Source organism: Miniopterus schreibersii (assembly GCF_964146895.1).
Source record: "Miniopterus schreibersii genome assembly, chromosome: 12".
Taxonomy (NCBI): domain Eukaryota; kingdom Metazoa; phylum Chordata; class Mammalia; order Chiroptera; family Miniopteridae; genus Miniopterus; species Miniopterus schreibersii.
In genome coordinates, this window is record NC_138112.1 from 32,814,395 (window position 1) to 32,834,808 (window position 20,414).

General features: G+C 35.6%; 1 protein-coding gene across 5 annotated transcripts in view; it reads left to right on the forward strand.

Annotated features, from left to right (window-relative positions):
* Nucleotides 1-20,414, forward strand: part of RSF1 (remodeling and spacing factor 1) — a 103,301-nt gene that overhangs the window by 41,074 nt on the left and 41,813 nt on the right. For 4 of the 5 annotated variants that reach the window (XM_081153281.1, XM_081153283.1, XM_081153282.1 and 1 more), the window contains exons 3-5: nt 11,326-11,418; nt 12,867-13,072; nt 16,887-17,041. In XM_081153281.1, coding sequence (XP_081009407.1) covers nt 11,326-11,418; nt 12,867-13,072; nt 16,887-17,041 — 454 coding nt within the window. Of the gene's footprint in view, nt 1-7,245; nt 7,288-11,325; nt 11,419-12,866; nt 13,073-16,886; nt 17,042-20,414 lie in introns of those variants that run through there. The other variant, XM_081153285.1, reaches the window with a different exon arrangement.

Genomic DNA, 20,414 nt, shown 5'->3' on the forward strand with positions numbered 1-20,414 from the left:
GCCATTTTCATCAAAATGTCTCTTTCCCTATAAAAAACATAAAAGATACTATTAAGATAATTTATTTAATAGAAGCTACTATACCTTTATCATCTCTCGCCTGAGCATTCACCTTCTAATTGGTCTCCTAGCTTTTAGTGTTCCTGCTACAAGAGTGACCTTTTAAATACAAAGTTTTAAAAGTAACTATTATGTCACTTTCAGAATTATTTGATGGTTCTCTTTCACTTAAAAATCTAAACTCTGTCTTAGCATTCAATCCTCTTAATAGTTGAGCCACTTGTCTCCAGCCACATCTAATGACATTCTCTCCTATGTACCCTATTAATATTCTATGCCACTCACAGAACATGCTGTCTTTTTCATTCTTCAGAGTTTTTGCACATACTGTTATTACCTGCCTGAAATGCCTTCACACCAATTTGGTTTCCTGGCAAACTTATTTATCCTTTAGATCTCAGCTGAAGTATTACTTTCTCCTTGAGGCCTTCTCCTAGGAAGATGTTCTTTCATGGATTTATGTGTAACTCCATTAAATAAACTGTTACACAGTTTTCATAGCGAATGTTCACTATGTACCAGGCACTATATTTAATTCTTTCCTTATATAGCTCACCTTTGAAATAGTTATTATCCTCATTTTATGCACAAGGAAATTGATTTCAACAAAATAAATAATTTGTCCAGCTCACATTGCTAGAGATGGCAGAGCCAGCATTCAAGTCCAGGACTTTGTGACTATTCAGTGCTTTGAAATACTACTTATATTGCCCCTCACATTTGCTTTTCTTGTAGATTGTAAGCATCTTGAATGCTTCTTAAAAATCTTTTATGTGTCGGTACTAGAGGAATTAATTAATCATTTAGACAGTTTGAGTTTTCTTTCATTTGGCTGCTAATGAGCTTAACTCCATATTTACTTCTTAGTTGTACTCATTAGCTACATTACCTGGTTTTCTGATGGAGATTTTTACCTTCTTTGTTACATGGCTCTTGATCTTTTATCTTTCTCTTTGTGGCACCACTGTATGTATGTATTACAGAGAGTTGTTTCTTTTCTGTTTGAAGTCAGTGGAATATAATTAACATAAAATTCTGTTTAAATCCAGAGCAAATATCTAGCATCTGTTAAGCCTTGTTCCTTGGCTTATAACAGATGTTACCAGTCTAAGCTTTTCCTGCTAAGCATGGACTTAGCAGACTACACTGCTACCAAAATCAGTTAGTGTTGGCATCTTGTTTGTCATCTTTTGTTAGTAGCTTTCTAAAACAGTTGAGCTCTAAGACCTATAGAATGAGTAGACATTTTTTAAAACTATGTTTTTATTGATTTTAGTGAAAGGAAGGGCAGAGGGAGAAAACATTGATTTGGTTGGTTGCCTCCCACATGCACCCCAACCAGGGACCAAACCTGCAACCTGGGCATGTGCCCTGACTGTGAATTTCACTGGCGTCCTTTGGGTGCATGGGGTGATGCTCAACCAACTGAGCCACACTGGGCAGGGTGAATGAGTAGAAATTTGATAGGAAATTACCAATAGCTTAGCTTCACTGTAATGTAAGTACCTAGAGAGTGGCAGTGAGTATCGATCAGCATAGGGGTCATTTGAAAGGAAGTTATTGTGATAATCCAATTAAGTAATGAAGACACCTGAATTATGGTTTTGGTAATAGGGATGGAAAGGAGAGAGTGGATGTCACAGCTGTTCAAAAGGGAGAATCAATAAAAGTCTTGGTAACTGATAAGAGAGGGAGAGAGGTGTTTAGCAGCCCAACCAAGGGCATTTATTTATTCTGCACTTGCCAACATATATTCTCCAATATCATCCAAAGTGTAAAGGGACCCAAAAATCTAGCTGGTGACTCTTTTACTTGTAAGATGGAATTACCCTTCTAAAAATAAACCCAGTGAGTGGAAATTTCAACTAGCAGTTCTTTGAGGACCTGTTAACCTTTTGCCTAGTCAGATAGGCCTTGGCCTTATCAAGCTTCATATTCCTTTTACTTGACAAGACACAAAGAAATTTCTTTGCCAATAAACTCTCATATTTCCATGAAACTACTCTATTTCCTGTTGTTAATGATTTTAGATACCACATGAGCAATTACAGACTCCTTAGCCATGGGTAATGAATACCGCTATGTTAATAAACAGATACCTGCCTTCAACAAATTCAGTACCTGTGCCTCTGCTTTGCTGCTGCCCTTCCTCCTGCCCATATAAAGGCCTTGAAAAGTAATGGGAAGGCCAGTTTTTAATAAATTATTCTTTAAAGAAAGTCATGTTTGATTTCCTTTAGCCTTGGAATAATTTCTAAGAGACAGATGGTAATTATTATTGCTGGTTTTCTTTATTGTGATTTCTTCAGTGCATGCCACACAATTATTTAGAAACAGTTTTTCAAAGAAATAGTGTCATATTGAATGTAATAATTGATTTTAAAAGGCTCTTGATTTCAAGAAATATAAAAATATAAAAATAAATGTGCTTCTTAGAATAAGCAGTGTTTTCTGGGGCTCGATAGCTGAGGGATAATGACATTCAGTAGAACATAACCTAACATGACCCTTCTAGGGTGTTTCTGTACTTCTCAATAGAAAATGACTGCATTCATTTGTCCCACAAAAGTAAAGAAAGGTAGGAGGTAATATTTGTCCCTTGGTCTCTAGTAACATGTTTAGAAATATATATTTTTAAAAATATGTTTTTATTGATTTTTATTTTAGAAAGAGAGGAAGGGAGAGGGATAGATTAGAGGGATTGAAATGTCGACGAGAGAGAAACATCATCAATAGGCTGCCTCCTGCACGCCCCCTACTGGGGATTGAGCCCACAACCCGCGCATTTGCCCTGACTGGAAATCAGGAATTGAACCATGACCACTTTGTTCCTGGGTTGAAGCTCAACCACTGAATCACACCTGGCCGGGACATGTTTAGAAATCTTCTGAAAGTGAATTAGTTTGGCAATAGATGGCCATAAGCTAAGTGGGAATTTCAGAAAGACCCATTGCTTTTTAGGAAGTTATTAGGGCCATCTTTCATCATTTATTAATTTGGTCATGTTTTGACAAGGATTAGATATTTCTGTACTGCTGTATGTATTTTTCAAAAGTAAACTAAGGTTGATATCTTTAATATTTATTTGCCTTGTTAATATATTAATTTGTATTGTGTTTTTTTTTGAGATATAATTGATAGAACATAAAATTTGCCATATAAAAGTGTGTTCATCGATTTTAGTATATTCATTATGTATTGTAACCATGACCACTAATTCCAGAACATTTCCATCACCCCAAAAAGAAACTCAGTACCCATTAACAATCAGCCATAATCACAACTCCTCTCCCCATTTCCCTGGCAACCACTAATCTACTTTCTATCTCTAGGGATTAGCCTGTTTTGGACATTTCTTATATATGGAATCATAAAACATATGGCCTTTGTATCGGACTTCTTAGCCTAATGATTTCAAGTTTTATCCATGTTGTGGCATGTATCAGTATTTCATTCCTTTTTATTGGTAAATACTATTCCATTGTATGGATTATACCACATTTAGTTTGTCTATCAGTTAATGACTGCTGGAATTTTTGTCAACTTTTGGCTATTAGGAATAGTGCTGCTATGAACATCAGTGTACAACTTTTTGTGTATTCATGTGTTTTCATTTCTATTACATATATACCTTGGAGTGTAATTGCTGGGTCATATGATAATTTTATGTTTAATCTTTTGCAGAATTGCCAGACTTTTCCATAGCTGCTGTACCATTTAATATTCCCACCAGTAGTTTATGAAGGTTTCAGTTTCTCTAAAACATAATAATGATAAGAGCTACTAATATTTGAGAGCTTACTATATACTATACCCTATGCTATTTTACATACATTAGCATTTAATGCATACCACAAGCAGATCGTGGAGAATTAAATAACTCCCAAGGTCACATAGGTAGTAGATGCTGAAGCAAGGATTGAACATAGGTCTGTCTAATGCCACAGAATGATACTTAAATGCTTTATATCTTGGAAAGCAGTTTTACATAATTTTCACTTTAAAATGTTCCTTAGAGTGAGTATCATTTCATCTGTGGTAATGTGTGAGCAGTCATAACTTACCACCATAAATGAATTAATTACATGTGGTGGTATAGAAGAGCACTGGATTTGTAACAGGAAACCTGAAGTCTGCTAATTACTAGGTGTATAAGTATAATTTAGTTACTTAGCTTCTTGGACCCTCTGTTTTCTGTTTTTTGGGTTTTTTTAATCCTCATCCGAGGATATTTTTCCCATTGCTTTTCAGAGAGAGTGGAAGGGGGGGAGAGAGAGAGACATCGATGTGAGAGAGACACATCAATTGGTTGCCTCCCGCACGAGCCCTGACTGGGGTGGTGATGGAGCCTGCAACCGAGGTACATGCCCTTGGTTGGAATCAAACCCAGGACCCTTCAATCCGCGGGCCGACGCTCTAACCACTGAGCCAAACTGGCTAGGGCTGACCCTCTGTTTTCTCATGAAAGTATATGTGAATACTCTTAGTAGTGTGCCTGTCAAATAATTGGAACCCAGCAAATGTTTAAATGTTAATTATCAGGGAAACAGCAGAGCAGTTTTAAGGAACATTTTCTTTTCTGTGGCTGGCATTCCTTTGGAAATTGACAGCAACTTGAGCCAAATCGTGCATATTTGTGGACACAGAAATGTTGGGGTGCATTTTCTTCAATTTTCCATTCGCCTCCTCCTATGTGACTTCAGGTGGTACAATGAATGTTTTTTGATGATAATATATATACCTGAAGGCTTTCCCAAAGAGAAACAAGCAGTAATTCCTTAATTATGGCTGGGAAACTCGTTGAAAAGTATCCCAGAGTAGACTTCAGGAACTTGCTTCTCCCCTCCAGAGGTGTTTTTCAAGTGTGCTCACTTGAGTTGGTGATGACCTTTCAATTACATACTTAGAAGTATTGCTCCTTCATAGCCAGAGGAAGGGAGAGGGATAGTAGGATAGAAACATCAATGAGAGAGAAACATTATTGATCAGCTGCCTCATGCCTGCCCCCTACTGGGGATTGAGCCTGAAGCCCAGGCATGTGCCCCTGACCTGGAATCTAACCATAACCTCTTGGTTCCTAGGTCGACACTCAACCACTGAGTCACATCGGCTGGGCTCCAGTTATTCTTTAAACAGATATGTTTGTCCAGAATTCCTCACGGTTATCCAAGGGGGTGGGGCCAACCAAGCTGAGTGAGGTTGAGCAGACTCACTGTCCTGGAGCCACATGCCCCCTGTTGTCTTTGGCCTGCCCAGTGAAGTTACATAAAAATGGAAATTTAAAGTTATTTTGCACTGCTTGAGCTAAGCAGATAAGCCTGGGAAGTGAAAATAGAGCCTCCTAATTAAAAGTTCTATGTATAAAAACTTTAGGAACACATTAAAAAGTATTATGTTAATGATTTGCATGTCTTGATTCTTGTCTGAGTTGAAAATGAGAGGACAGCGTATATAAGATTTATTGAGTACTTATTGTAGCATTTTAAAAACTTTTTACTGTTGCTTATAGTGTAAAAATACATATCTGTTGAAACTTAACTTGAAAATGCAGCGGACACCTCATACATATGCAAAAATGAACTCAAACTGGATCAACAACCTAAATAAAAGTGCTAAAACCCCACTCTTAGAATAAAACATGGGGATTAATCTTCATGACCTTGGATTTGGTAATAGATTTTTCGATATGACATCAAAAGCATGAGCAACAAGAGAAAAAATAGATTAATTGGACTTTATAAAAATTAAAAACTTTCGTGCAGCAAAGGACATTATGAAGAAAGTGAAAAACAACCTACAGAATGGGAGAAAATATTTGCAAATCATATAACTGATAAAAATTTAATATCCAGACTATAAAGGAATTCCTAAAACCCAACAACAAAAAGACAATCCAATTTAAAAATGAGCAAAAGTTTTGAGTAGACATTTCTCCAGAGGTATACAGTGACCAGTACATTAGCACATAAAAAGATGCTCAGTGTTTTTAGTCTTTGGGGAAATGCAAATCAAAACTACAGCGAGAGATTACACCTAATAGAATGGCTATTTTTTTTTAAATAAAGGAAAATAATAAGTGTTGGTAAGGCTGAAGAGACATTCGAAGCCTCATATGTTCCTGATGGGAATACAAAGTGGTGCAGCTACTATGAAAAAGTTTGGCAGTTTCTCAAAAAGCTAAATATGGAATTGCCGTAGGACCTAGCAGTTCCACACCTAGCTATGTATTCAGAAGAATTGAAAACAGATATTGGTACGTCAGTGTTTAAAGCAGCATAATTTATAATAGCCAAAAGGTTGAAACAACACAAGTGTTCATCAACAAATAAATAAATAAAAATGTGGTATATTCATACAGTGGAGTATTTTTCATCCCTAAAAAGGAATGAAGTTCTTATATGTGCTACAACATGGATAAACTTTGAAAACATGATGCTAAATGAAAGAAGCCAGACACAAAAGGACAAATATAGGATTGACCCATTTACATGAAATATCTAAAATAGACAAATTCATATAGACAGAAAAGTAGATTATAGATTACCAGGGGCTGCAGGGTGGGGGTGTGAGTGGGGAGTTATTATTGCTCAATGGTTAAAGAACTTCTGTTTGGGTGATAAGAAAGTTTTGGAAATAAAAATGATAATGGTTATACAATATTATGAATGTAATTAATGCCCCTGAAGTGTTAACCATTAACACTTAATGGTTAAAATGGCAAATTTTATTTTTATTATATATATATTTCCACAATAAAATTTATAAAAATGCAACAGGGAGTTTTCTCTAAATCTAGCACTAATTTTAGCTTCAGTATAATCACTGTAGTATTGGATACAGAGCATTACAAGGGAAGCCATTTAGTATAACATAGGGTTAATGACCCAGAAAATGAAAGTAGGAAATTAAATCCATCACCAATGATTTTATTGAAATCTTAGACATGTTTATCTATATTTGTATAGATCTGAAACAAAAGTATCATGAAACAATGTTTATGTACAATTTGAAGAGCACTGATCTACTTCCTGCCAGCCCTTAATGTCTTCTATTTTCCCTCGTATTCCAATTGGTTCTTGTGGTGAATCTCTAGAGCCATTTCAGGTTGGCATTTATATAAGGGAGCTATGGCACAGCAAGTATCTGATAGGCATCTTTTTTATCTCAATCTCTTTTACTAGCAACAAAACCTCCATTTTACAGATGAAGATCCTGAAATTCAGAGAGGTAATTGACTTAACTTGAGATCACACTGATAGAACCCAGATTTGACAGTCAACCTGTTTGATACTAAAGCTTTATTGCCCTTTATGTCTAGATTTAATTTTTCTTACTGGACTTGTGTCAGATACTTTCAGGGTACCTTTTTCTTGACTAAGATTTCAGAATAGACTACTTTTGAGAGTAGCGTCTCAAATTTGTATCTTATTATCCTGAAGCACCATGACTGGCACACAGCAGCTTCCTGATAAAATGTTGGGGAATGGACTAACTAATTAATGCATGCCCATGCTCTGGTCAGTTGTTGGGATTTTGGTGTTCTTTTGATTTTCAAAATCATGTTTGAGAAATCTTGCCATTGAAATATTTCATGTATGTATTTTTAATTTTTAAATTTCTGTTTATTATTATTACTATTTTTTAATCCGCATCCGAGGGTATGTTTTCCATTGCTTTTTCAGGGAGAGCGGGAGGGAGGGAGGGAGGGAGGGAGGGAGGGAGGGAGAAGAAGAAGAGACAGACAGACAAGCATTGATGTGAGAGACACCGATTGGTTGCCTCCTGCACTCGGCCCAAGGACTGGAGAGGGCAACCGAGGTACACGCCCTTGGCTGGAATCGAACCTGGGACCCTTCAGTCCATGGGCCAACGCTCTAACCACTGAGCCAAACCTGCTAGGGTTCATGTATATATTTTTAAGGAATTAAAGAAACATCCTTTCTATATAATCTTTAATGCATTCTCATAGGCAGTGTTCCCACATATTCCATCATAATAGTAGGTTATCTTAGTAGTTTTAACAGAGAACATTGATATAGTATTTATTGTCTACTGTCAGCAAGACGGTGTATTTGGTAGGTACTGTAGGAAATGGAAAGATGAATCAAATTTCCTTTTGCTTTCAAAAGTCTTATAGTTTTACAGGATACCCACCTCTAATGAAATAATGTATGAGAAAGTTCTGTCATAAATAGTAAAACCATAATAACCCCTGGACACAGGCAATACTGTGGAGAAGGCCTAGGGGTGGGGCAGATGCGGGATGGAGGGGATCAGTGGTGGGGGGAAAAGGGGGCATCTGTAATACTTTCAACAATAAAGATAAATTTTTAAAAAATAGTAAAACCATATATTAAACATAAAATCTGTTACTGCTTTCGTAAGATAAGTGCGCTAACAATCAGAATCTGCCTTTCCTTGAGTATTCTCTGCCAAGCTTAGCTCAGGCTTCATCGCCTTTCTCTTGAATTGTTGCAAAACAGGCTTTAGTAGATCTCCTTAACCTCAGAATTTACCCTCCTGCCTTGCACAGTCCAACAGAACTATTTTCCATCAGTACTTCCAAATGCATGTTGAGTCCCCATATTTATAAGACATGACCTCCTTTCACAGCCTGCTCACTACTTTCCTTCACAGCTTGTCTCTGCCCACTCCCAGCCCCAAGCACTCAAGATCTAGGGTTCTAGAGCTCAGCATAAAGAACTCCCTGTTCACCTTCACAGTGACACTCATATCACTCATTCCTGTTGCTTTGCATATTCTGTTGTTTTCTTCCTGAAATGCTCTTTACCTCCTCATCTGGTAAAACTTCCTTCATCCTTCAGGTCGTAGCATAAATGTCATCACTTGAATAAAAACCTTCTTTAATCTTCCCTTATCCATAGGCTGAATTAGGGTTTCTCTCCTGTATTTTCATAGTAGTTTATAATTATATCATTTACTTAGTTTGTAGATTACTCACTGACTACTTGTTTACATGACTTAGCCTCTCTCTCTCTCTCTCTGAATTTCCTAGAACTGAGACTGACTATTAATTCATTTTGCCCTCCAGTACTTAATATGCTCAGTAAATGTCTGGGTTAGAAAGAATATATATAAAACAGTTGGACATATTTAAATATTGTGTCAGGGAGATCTGGTGAGGTGTAATTTAAGTATAAATAACGGAGCTAGATGATTTATAGTTCTTAGTCTGGCCTTTTTCCACAGCCAAATTGGTGACAATGACCTGATCGGTATGTTAAATATATACTGATTTCCTCATGAATGACTAAAGATAGTAATTCCTGTTTCCCTCATCCCTTGGCTAAAGCACATACTCTCCTGAGGATAGCAGCACACCTGTCTAATGCTTGTGAGAATTGACTGAGTTTGCAGTTAGAACAGCACTGGGCACATAGTAAGCATGCAGTAAATGCTATTATTACTCTAGTAAGAACTTATAATGTTCTTTGAGATGCATTGTGTTGGCTATAGAAATTATTAGAGGTATAATTTTGACCCGTTCACACCAGATGGCTAGTGTTGTGTTGGCTGTTATCTTTCTGTAATTTGACAATCTAAGGGAAAAGAGGTTTTTGCACCTGACTAAATAGGTATTGCATGTTTTAAAAATTCTTACGGCACATTAGTTAAAAATCGCTGTTCTACTCCGTTTAAACTGACTAATCTTTTCTGTTTTCCTAATATGCCAGACCTTAAGGCCTTTTTGCTAGCTTGTTTCTTTTGCCTGGAACATTACTCCTCCAGATCTTTTTGCGACTTACTTCTATTTTATGTCTCAATTTTTTGTGTCAAATGTCAACCTTTTAGAAAGGTTTTTTTTTGCCCTGGCCAGGTAGGTTGGTCGGTTAGAATGTCGTCCTGGGTTATGGCTTTGATCCCTGGTCAAGCCACATAAAAAAATCAACCAGTGAATACATAAATAAGTGGAACAACAAATCGATGTCTCTCTTTCTAAAAATCAGTAATAAATATTTTAAAATAAATAATAAAATAAAATGAGGTTTTCCCTCAGTACCCAATGCAAAATAGCACTCAAACTATCACAGTATTTTATTTGCAGCATAGCATTTGTCTTTACTTGAAAAATTAAATGTTTTTTTTTTTTTTATTTTTTATTGGGAGAGAGAGAGAGAAGAAGGAAGAGGGAGAAAGAGAAACATCAGCTGCCTCCTTGCAGGCCCCCTACTGGGGATAGAGCCCACACACATCCTGGGCCTGTGACCTGAGAATCAAACCGGTGACCTCTTGGTGCATGGGACGACACTCAATCCACTGAGCCATACCCACCGGGCTACTTGAAATTTTTTTGTTATTACCTGTTCAACTACCTCCCAGAATGTAACCTCCATGATGGCAAGTTGTCTGTCTTCCCCAGATCCTTGACTAAGCTACTGCTAGCGAGTAACTACTCAGTAAATATTTGTGGACTCACCGGATAAAGGACTCTCTCTAAATTTCATGTTTCTCAGTTGTAAAATAAAAATTTCAATCCAAATGATATCCAAGGATAAACAAAGCCAGGCATTAGTTAAAGACAATAAAGACAGATTTTATTGAAGTTCATAGGTACTTTGTGTCATTTTTATGCCTATTTCATAACCTTTAAGGTCAGTATTATTCTTGCTCCCCTTTTATTGCTGAAGAAACTGGCTCATAGGTCATAGAACCCAAGGCATTTCTCCTGATTAGTCCCTATTATTGAGTAGAGTGGTTATCTAGATCTTTCCTAAGCTTGTTAGGTGCTCTGGTTTGCCTGAAATGCCTGTATATGGATAGAAGTCTAGAAATTTAAGTTTATGCCGTATTATAGAGGGTCTGAAATGCTAAGCAGTAGGATCTTTACCCATAAATAGGAGAACATTTAGTTGGAGAGTGGCTTGATTTAAAATATGCCTGTAGTTTGGCATGTTTTTCAACCTACTTCTGTTCTAGGCTTAGAGATCAATAAACTGTTGTGCTTGCCCTCCAGAAAATTCCAGGCCACGTAGGGAGACAGAATCAGATAATTACTTGCATTTGGGAAAATGTGTCACAAAAGTGTGTATAACATTTTCAAGAGCAGAGGAGAGAGCTGCAGAGAGAAACATTTCTGGTGTATTTAAGTAGGATACGTTTTGGGGTAGAATTGGATTGGATTGTTTGTTACAAACTTTTTCCTTTATAAATGTATATTATCAAGAGTAGTTACCCATAGTTATACAGCAAAACTATCTATTAAATAAAACTTTGATGTATTAAGATACTAACTTTCTCTTGCAGATATGCCAAGAGTTTAATAGTACCTGGGCGTGGGAGATGGAGAAGAAAGGCTATCTTGAAATGAGTGTTGAATGCAAACTAGCACTCCTAAAGGTAATAAGTTTATTATCTGTTAAAATTATTTTAATTTAAAAATTCACTTTGACTCCTGTTTGAACTTGAAAAATAACTAGAAAGTAGGCATTTCTGTTATTGGAAAAGGACAGTAGATTTTTTTCTTTCATTTTTTTGGTGACAAAAGTCTATTTTTTAAATTACTATTTTTGGTTATGTATTAGTATACAAGTATATCTAAGTTTAATGATCTGTGCTTCTAGGGACTATAGTAGAATGGGCAAGCAGTTGCCTCAAATTAATTTTATTCATTGTTTTCAGCCTTCACAGTCATTGCTAATACATACTGTAAACTGTGGTTAATCTTTTTACTGATTTACTAAATTAGTAATTTGATAGTTTTCCAGATGACTAGGGGCATGCCACATAACCAGACCAGCTAGATTAAAATAGGTCTCCTCAAAGTAGATTTATTTTCAAGTTTGAGTTTCACTTTCTCTTACTACTCATTTCAGAGTGTTGGCACTAATTGTTATTAAGGTGGCCAGCATACTGAAGGAAGAAAAGTACTTTTCACAGAAGCGAGACTGTTGGGCTAGATAACAGACAAAGACAAAGAGACTATGATAGGAACTTCGTATATTATCTGCCTGGGCAGAGAGGCTCAGGGAAGAATCCTGACTTTATACTCTAATCATATATAAAAATGTTTAACAAAAAGTCAGTTTTTTATTTAGTTATGTGGATGTCTTTTAATGAAGATAATTCTCTAGAGGCAACTATCATTGAGATTACCTTTCTTGAAAACTACATATATCTCAAGCTTTTGAAAACAGATAGCCATTTCAAGAATAATGTTCGTTTAAAAGCTTTAAGAGAGAAAGAATCATTGAAAATTTTATATCATGAGACAATTTGGGCGACTTATTGCAAACAGACTCAGTGCTTTTTATTTTATTTATTTTTAAATCCTTACTCAAGTATATTTTTTCCATTGCTTTTTTTCAGAGAGAGTGGAAGGGAGAGAGAGAAAGAGACATTGATGTGAGAGAGACAGCGATTGGTTGTCTCCCAGCCCTGACTGGGGCCAGGGATCAAGGCTGCAACTGAGGTACGTGCCCTTGGCTGGATTCGAACCCAGGACCCTTCAGTCCACGGGCTGATGCTCTAACTACTGAGCCAAACTGGCTAGGGCAGACCCAGTGCTTTATTTTTAAGTATAACTTGATTTTTGTGTCATTGATTGTGTTAAACTTGTAAATTATGTAATATTAAAATAAAATGTTAACTTAGAATTTATCTTTTTAAATTGATTGTCCTAAGCAGGTTAGAAAAATCAGGGGAGAGGATAGTAAAAGATTAATAAGCTGTGCATGTTCGTTCTTCTTCGGTCCCTGAATCAGTTCTGTGATTGAATGTATCACACTTACTGTAACGGAGAAACATTTATGTGGGGTATTTTAAGCTGTGTTATGCCTGTTTTTCAGTACCTCTGCGAGTGTCAGTTTGATGACAATCTTAAATTCAAGAATATTATCAATGAGGAGGATGCCGATACCATGCGTCTCCAGCCAATTGGTCGAGACAAAGATGGCCTCATGTACTGGTACCAGTTGGATCAAGATCATAATGTCAGAATGTACATAGAAGAACAAGATGATCAAGATGGCTCATCATGGAAATGCATTGTCAGGTATCTTTCATTGGAATCTTGTTACATTTGTTTGTGTTTTCCTTACTTTGATCTCTTCTCTATTCAGATATAATCTCTGAGACTGGTGTGGTTCTTTTTTTCTGGAGCTGAGGAATTTCCAGGACCTAGCTTAGTGCCTAGCATAATACCCATAGTTGGCACTTAATTCATAAATTATCAAATCAATAACTGTATTTAGCAATGTGGTCCATATCAGAACATAAAGCTTGTACTTCAGGAAGCCACAATCTAACATTGATAATATGCACCCAAAAAAGCCATTGTTAGACAAAAATAGAAGAAGAGTATTATTTGGTTCTTATTTAACTATAGTTTTCTATTACGATTAGCTATTCCTAATTATTTTAATTTGGCCAATTCATCGTGATACTTGAGTATATTTTTTATTTTTACTGTGTGTACATTACTGGGGTTCTGAAGAAATCTAAGAAAGATTGTGCTTTTTTGCCATAAACTTTTTTTAAAATCTTGATTTTTAAAAATTTGTATTGATGGATATTTTTGAATGGAAACATTTAATGTAAAACCTTGAAATACGACTTAAAAAAAAAAATCAATAAATGACACTGGGACTGTTTATTCAGAATCTTTGTGTCTCTGATCTATTTTTGCAACTTAATTATTTAGAATTTCTTCCATTAATACCTGCAGTTATTATTAATTTGGAAAATATCAGAGGATCTATAACTAAAGTAGGGAGAATTAATAGATATATAACCACTGGCTTATGAAACACTGCGTTGTCTTTAACTCACCCATTTTTGTTCATTTTGAATTTAGCAGATTTGTATTAGTGATTAAATGTTAATGTTTTGAAGAGATAACCCATAGAAATTTAGAATATTTGTTTGAGTCAGAGAAGCTCAACTTTCATTTCCTAAGAATAAAAGTGAATCGAATGAACTCATGGGCTATTGTTTTATAAGCACCCTTTTTTCATGTTATAATATGATCCTCTATATAGTTAATTTACTAAATGGAGATGAACAAAGTAGTCCTGAAATAAAGTTTACCCTCCCTCTCTCTCTGAATACCTACATTGAGTGAGGTTCCGTTCATGATGTTTTACTACCACTTCTTATTTCCTGTATCAACCTTGCATATTTGTTTAAGAGATATTCTCTCCTACTTTGTAGACTAGGAAAGTATGACAGAAAAATAATTATGGTTATTATTGATTAGTCATACATACTTAAAATAACTTTTCTTGCACACTGTTTTAAGTGTGTTATACCTAATGCATGATGCGAGAAAAAGAGCATAGGTATTAGAGTTAACAGGTGTGTTTGAGCCTGTGTTCCTGTTTACCTTCTGTAGGTAGAATACTAAATTTCTCTACTTTCTTTCCTGAACTTTAAATCAAGGGTGGTAACACTTCCCCAAGACAGTTGTTGTGAGGAATATGTGAGAAATCATACTAGAACCATAGCTAATGTTCAATAAAAATTTGTGTCTTTCTCCCAACCTTTTTAACTATTGGCTTTTCTTACAACATTTCTAACCCCAAAGATCGAAGCACTTTTTTCATAAAAGAAATATTTATTAACAGAAAGAAGAAAGGGCAAAATTCCATTGGTGTATCTCTTGCCTCTTATCTGCAATGTGCCAGGCAACTTTTCCAAGCTATGTAGTATTATTTAAAGCCAAATTCTAAACACCCGATTGTCACACTAATGTTTCCTTATTTCATTAAATTAATAAATTTATATTGTATTTCTACTTGTGTAATAGGGAGTATATGGGAAATCCCTGTACCTTCCTCTCAATTTTTCTGTGAACACAAAACTACTCTGAAAAAAGTCTTTTTTAAAAATTGTAATACTATAGCACCTTCACAGTCTTAAAATTTTTATTAAATAGCAATTTTCATTTCTGTTGTAAAATTTATAATATAAATATATATATGAGGTGGCTAGATAAGTATTAATTGAAGAATTACATTTTAAGTTTAAACAAGATTTATTAAGTTACTTACAAAAGCATAAAGTAGTTAAATTTCATTGAACCGTATGATTATGATGTTTAACCTACAAAAATGGCAATTTTTGTGTGTGTTTTTCCTTCAGCTTTATTTTGTATTGATTTCAGGTATACAGCTTAGTGGTTAGACAGTCGATATACTTTACATAGTGTTCCCTCCATATTTCCCAGCTGGTACCATACATAGTTATCAAAGTTTTGTATGGTTTAGGCAAGTGTTATAATAGGTTTCAAAACCAAAAATATTTAAGCTCTAGCCAGTGTCTAGTTGTTCTAATTAATGTTCAAGTAAACATTGCCATGGAAGAATAATATTTATTACAATTATTTCATCCCTACTTTAGGCCTGAATGAAAGTACAGAAAAATATGTTTTATATGTGATCAAATATTTTATAAGTGATATTAGTGTACACCAGGGATATGTCAAGAACATTTCCTTAGGAATAAAAAAGATAAGCAAAAAATGTGAACACCACAAGTGGTTAGTATTTGGTTATTAATATTATTGATGAGAGAATTTTAGCAAATCTTAGACCAGACTCCATTAAGTGATTGTTCAAGATTAGAGAGTCTCCTGAAAGTGCTGTTTTATCAAGTCTGCTAAGGAAGATAAAGTTTTATACAGACTTTTGAATGGTTACTTTATAAACATACATATATGGCCAATATTCACATGAAAAAGTTTTCAACATCATCATTCATCAGAAAATTCTCGATTTAAACCTCGATTTAATTCCTCTCCTATAATGAGATTATAGGAGAGGAAAACTTTTACCTTCTCCCTTCTAGGTTCTTTGGCTGGTGTAATAATTAAGTTGACCTAAGACATTAGCAGAAGTGGGGGGAAAAACAAACTTAATTTTGTATGTACCAGGTGCCAAAATAAGATCTGAGGCTCAGAAAAGGCAGCTTTTATACCTTTTAGACAAAGAAGCAATGAATTTGTGAATAATTGACAAGACAAAGAAGTTTGGGCATGGGGTAGTGAATCAGTGAGGCAGTACCAAGGCCTGTTTAGATATCCTCTCAGCCTTGACTCCCTGTCTCTGGTGATACGGGCGCATTCTACCTTTTGTATAGGTCGGCTATCTTCACCTGGGAGATTTATTTCCCCGCTTTCAGGAGCACGCAACACTGTCAGAGTGTCTTTGCACCAGCTGTTTCTCAAGTAATTTTAATTTAAAATAATATGCCAAAGTGGTACATTCAGAGGTGGCATATTCTCCATTCCAAGATACCACTTTACCTCCGCTAGAATGACTAAAATAAAAATGACTTACAACGCCAAATGTTAGCAAGAATGTGGATCAGCGGGATCTCTCACACCTGGTTGGTAGGTGTTTGATTCAAAATGAATTCCCTTCCTGTAGTTATAAACTATAATTGACAAAACAACATCAGTAACCCAAATTCTTAGGTTTTGAACTGTATTATTACAGCTGACTTTTTGACATTTAATTACTCAGACTTGGATCATAGTTTTGTAACAATATCAAATGTTTTTCTCTCTGTAGGTGGGAAAGAGTTCTTATTTTCAAATGAACCAGAATGTGAATCATTCTGTTAAAAAGAAATGCTTTTTCAAGCAAGTTTTACATTGATTTTGTACTCCTTAGAGATTGCATAGAACATGTTCATTTCTAATACGTAATTTTAAAATTCAAGGTTAATGCGCTCTAGCTTGTACCAGTGATTTGGTTGTTCCTAAAGTGTTTTTTATTTTTAAATTTAATTTCTAATACGTATTATTCTGAAAGCTCTTTAGAACAGAAGAAAGATTTTTATACTGTCTCATTTTTTCCCTTATTTAGAAATCGAAATGAGTTGGCTGAGACTCTTGCACTCCTGAAAGCACAAATTGATCCTGTACTATTGAAAAACTCCAGCCACCAGGACAACTCTTCACGGGGAAGCCCCAGCTTAGAAGATGAGGAGACTAAAAAGGAGGAAGAAACACCTAAACAAGGTTTTTTTTGTGTGTTTTGTTTTGCTTTGTTTTGTAATTTCTTCTCTCTTCTTTCACTCCTCTTCCTAACTATTTAAATTGGAATTTTCAGAGGTTGATCTTTTTTTTAGTTAAAAGGAAAAAAAGCAAAAAGAAAATTGAGTACTTTTTTATGTTGGACATTTAAAAAATTTAAATGAAAATATTCATATCATCAAAACATAATATCTTTTACTGGTTTAAGAATGTGAAGATAACTTAGCAAACTTTTTTTATTGTGGTAAAATATACATAACTTAAAATGTATTATTTTAACCATGTTTAAGGGTATAATTCTGAGGCATTAAGTACAGTCACGTTGTGCAGCCGTCACCACCATCCGTCTCCACAGTCATTTCCCTGAGCTGAAACTGGATGTGACCATTGAGCACGAACTCATTTTCCCCTGTCCCCAGCCCCTGGCAGCCAAAGTCTAGGAACCTTACATCAGAGAAGTCATACAATGTTTGTCCGCGACTGGCTTATTTCACTGAATATAATCTCTTCAGTGCTCATCCACGTAGCATGTGTCAGGATTCCCTTCCTCTCTAAGGCTGAAGAGCATCCCACTGTATGTATCCACCGCATGGTGCTGATTCATCGGTCAGTGGCTACTTTTTTTCTTCACCTTTTGGCTGTTATGAATAATGCTGCTGTGAACATTGATGCACAAATACCTTTTTGAGTCCTTGCTTTCATTTCTTTGTGGTATATACCCAGCAGGGGAATTTCTGGGTCATATGGTCATTTTATTTTTAATTTTTTGAGAATTCGCCACACCACTTCCCATAGCTTATGCACAGTTTACATTCCTACCCATCACTTGTTTATTTTTGTTTTTTTATAATAGCCATTCTAATGGATGCGAAGTGGTTTTGAGGTTTTTCTGGCAGGTTTGGTTTTGTTTGTTTGTTTAGGTTGCACCTAGCAAACTCTCAAAGTCTACAATAATTATAACTATTAAACCTGATTTTCTGACTGAGTTTTCCAATTTGCCTAAGTAAGCAGATCAAATTCTAACCTTTCTAGAAGTACAGAACCAAGTCCTAACCTTCCCAGAAGGAAGAAAACCAACTGAAATTTTGTCTAACACCTTTTTAGCTAATACTTTTTGTTGATAACACACCTTTTAATGACAGAGGAAGGAAGTTGCTCTCCTAATCATGCTTTCTTCCTTTGCTTTTAGTTTTATTCTACTGTTTCAGTGAGAACCGAAAGCAGTATGTTCTTGCTACCTGATTTGCCGCTTTGAGAAAATGGTTCATAAAATCATGCACTAGCTGCAAGCATTACTTGAAAACAAGTAATTATGCCCTTTAATGTAGGATGTAATATTTCTACATACTAAGCATTGCTTTTACCAAAATCCTAATTATTGTTCTCCTTTGGCCAGTGTTTATAGGATTTCAAATATCTGTGGTGGTTTTATTTGTGAGCCGTATTTCTGATTTGAAAAATTCTTTTCAATATGTTCAAACTCAATTTGTAGGCTATTTCAGTAAAGCTTAATATTTTTAAAGGAGTCTAAACTCCCTATTGAATTTCCAGACTTTCTAAGTAGCGCTTCTTAGGGATTAGTTCTGACTTTAGACTTAATAGTGTTCATTCACTTGGTCATTTAGTTCGGTTATTCATCCATGTGTTTGGCTATTCTCATGCACAGTGACAGTTAAGACCAGAGGGAATATAAATTGGAAAAAGATGGCAAGATAACAGAAATTTAAGAGGCAATTATTCCTGTTAGGTGAACTTGAATTTCACACTGATCTTGAAGGGGGGGGCTCATTGTGTAGTTTAAATTAGAAAGAAAAGCAAAACAAACAATTTCCTTTGTAAAATAAAGCTCCTCTTCCTAGTGTTTAATTCTAAAATTTCACTGTGGAGTGTTATAGTAGAGGAGGGGGAATTTTAACAATAAAAGCAGCTAACATTTATTGGCATGTCCTGTTTCTTTGCAGCCTATTAAATGCTCCCTGTGCATTTTTGTTCAATCCTCATAGCTGCTCTTGGAGGCAACTACTATTACTCTTTCAATTTTACAGATGAAGGAATTGGGAAGTTTATAAACTTGCCCCAAGTCTTACAGATAATAAAGTGTGAGAGCCTAGATTTGAGCCCTGATCCTTGTAAAGTCTATGCCCTTTATCTAGAGTGGTCTAGAACTGTACTTCTCAAATTTTAATATGCATTCTGTTATGTGTAGGGCTGATTTACCATTTTAACAAGGACCTAGATGACACTGATGTTGGTCAGAGGACCACATTTTGAGTAGCAGGGTTATAGGGGCTATCTTCTCCTAAGCTTGGAAATGAATGCAGCAAAGGCCTTCTTATAGCAGTTTGTGAAAATATTCCACAATGAATGCTGATGTTATAATACTCAACAAAAGTAGGACAAAGTTTGTGGGGAAGGACATCTCTTGAAAAAGTAGAGGAGAAGGAGCGAGACATTAAATCCTTGTTTTCCTTCTCTCTTTTAAATAGTGTTTCTACTGTTTCTCTTACTCTAAATGAAAATGTTTCTTATTTATTCATTCATTTAACAAATACTGTGCACTTACTATGTGCCAAATATGATTTTAGGCATGGGAGTTCAGTAAACAAAGCAGATTAAAATCCTTGCTTTTGTGAAGCCTGCACTGTAGTTGATAAAAAGGCTAACACATGTACCATACCATGTGCCAAGTACTGTTCTCAGTGCTTTACATATGTTAAGTCATATAAACTTTGCAACATTTTATTAGGTAATAATACATTGTATTATTTCCTTTTTTTTTTTTTTGGATGAGAGAAGTGAGACAAGGAGAGGTTTAAGTAACCTTTCCAGGGTCACAGCCTATTAGTGGCACACCTAATATTCAGACCTGGGAAGTCTCTTATCTTTCTCCAGAGTTTGTGCACTTTTTTTTTTTTTAATAGAGAGAGAGAGAAACATCAATTTGTTGTTCCACTTATTCATGCATTCATTGGTTGCTTCTTGTATGTGCCCTGACTGGGGATCAAAATGGCAACCTTGGCATATCAGGATGACACACTAACCAACTGAGCAACCTGGCCAGGGCTCTGTGTACTTTTCTTTTTTAAATCCTCACCCAAGGATATGTTTTTTGTGTTTGTTTATTTTAACTATAAGAGAACATTTATTTGGTAAAATTACAGAGGTGGAAGAAATAATTCCTAGAAGAAATTAGCAAACAAGTTATAGATGCTATGAAAGGGCCTTTGGAACTTGGGACTGAGGAAGCTAATGGTAATGTTCCTGGGAGGTCAGGGAGGGAGGGGAAGAGAAGGAAAAAGGAAAGGGAAAGGCGTGGGGTTGCTCCTAGGAGGGAGGGCCAGCATATGTTTTCATTAAT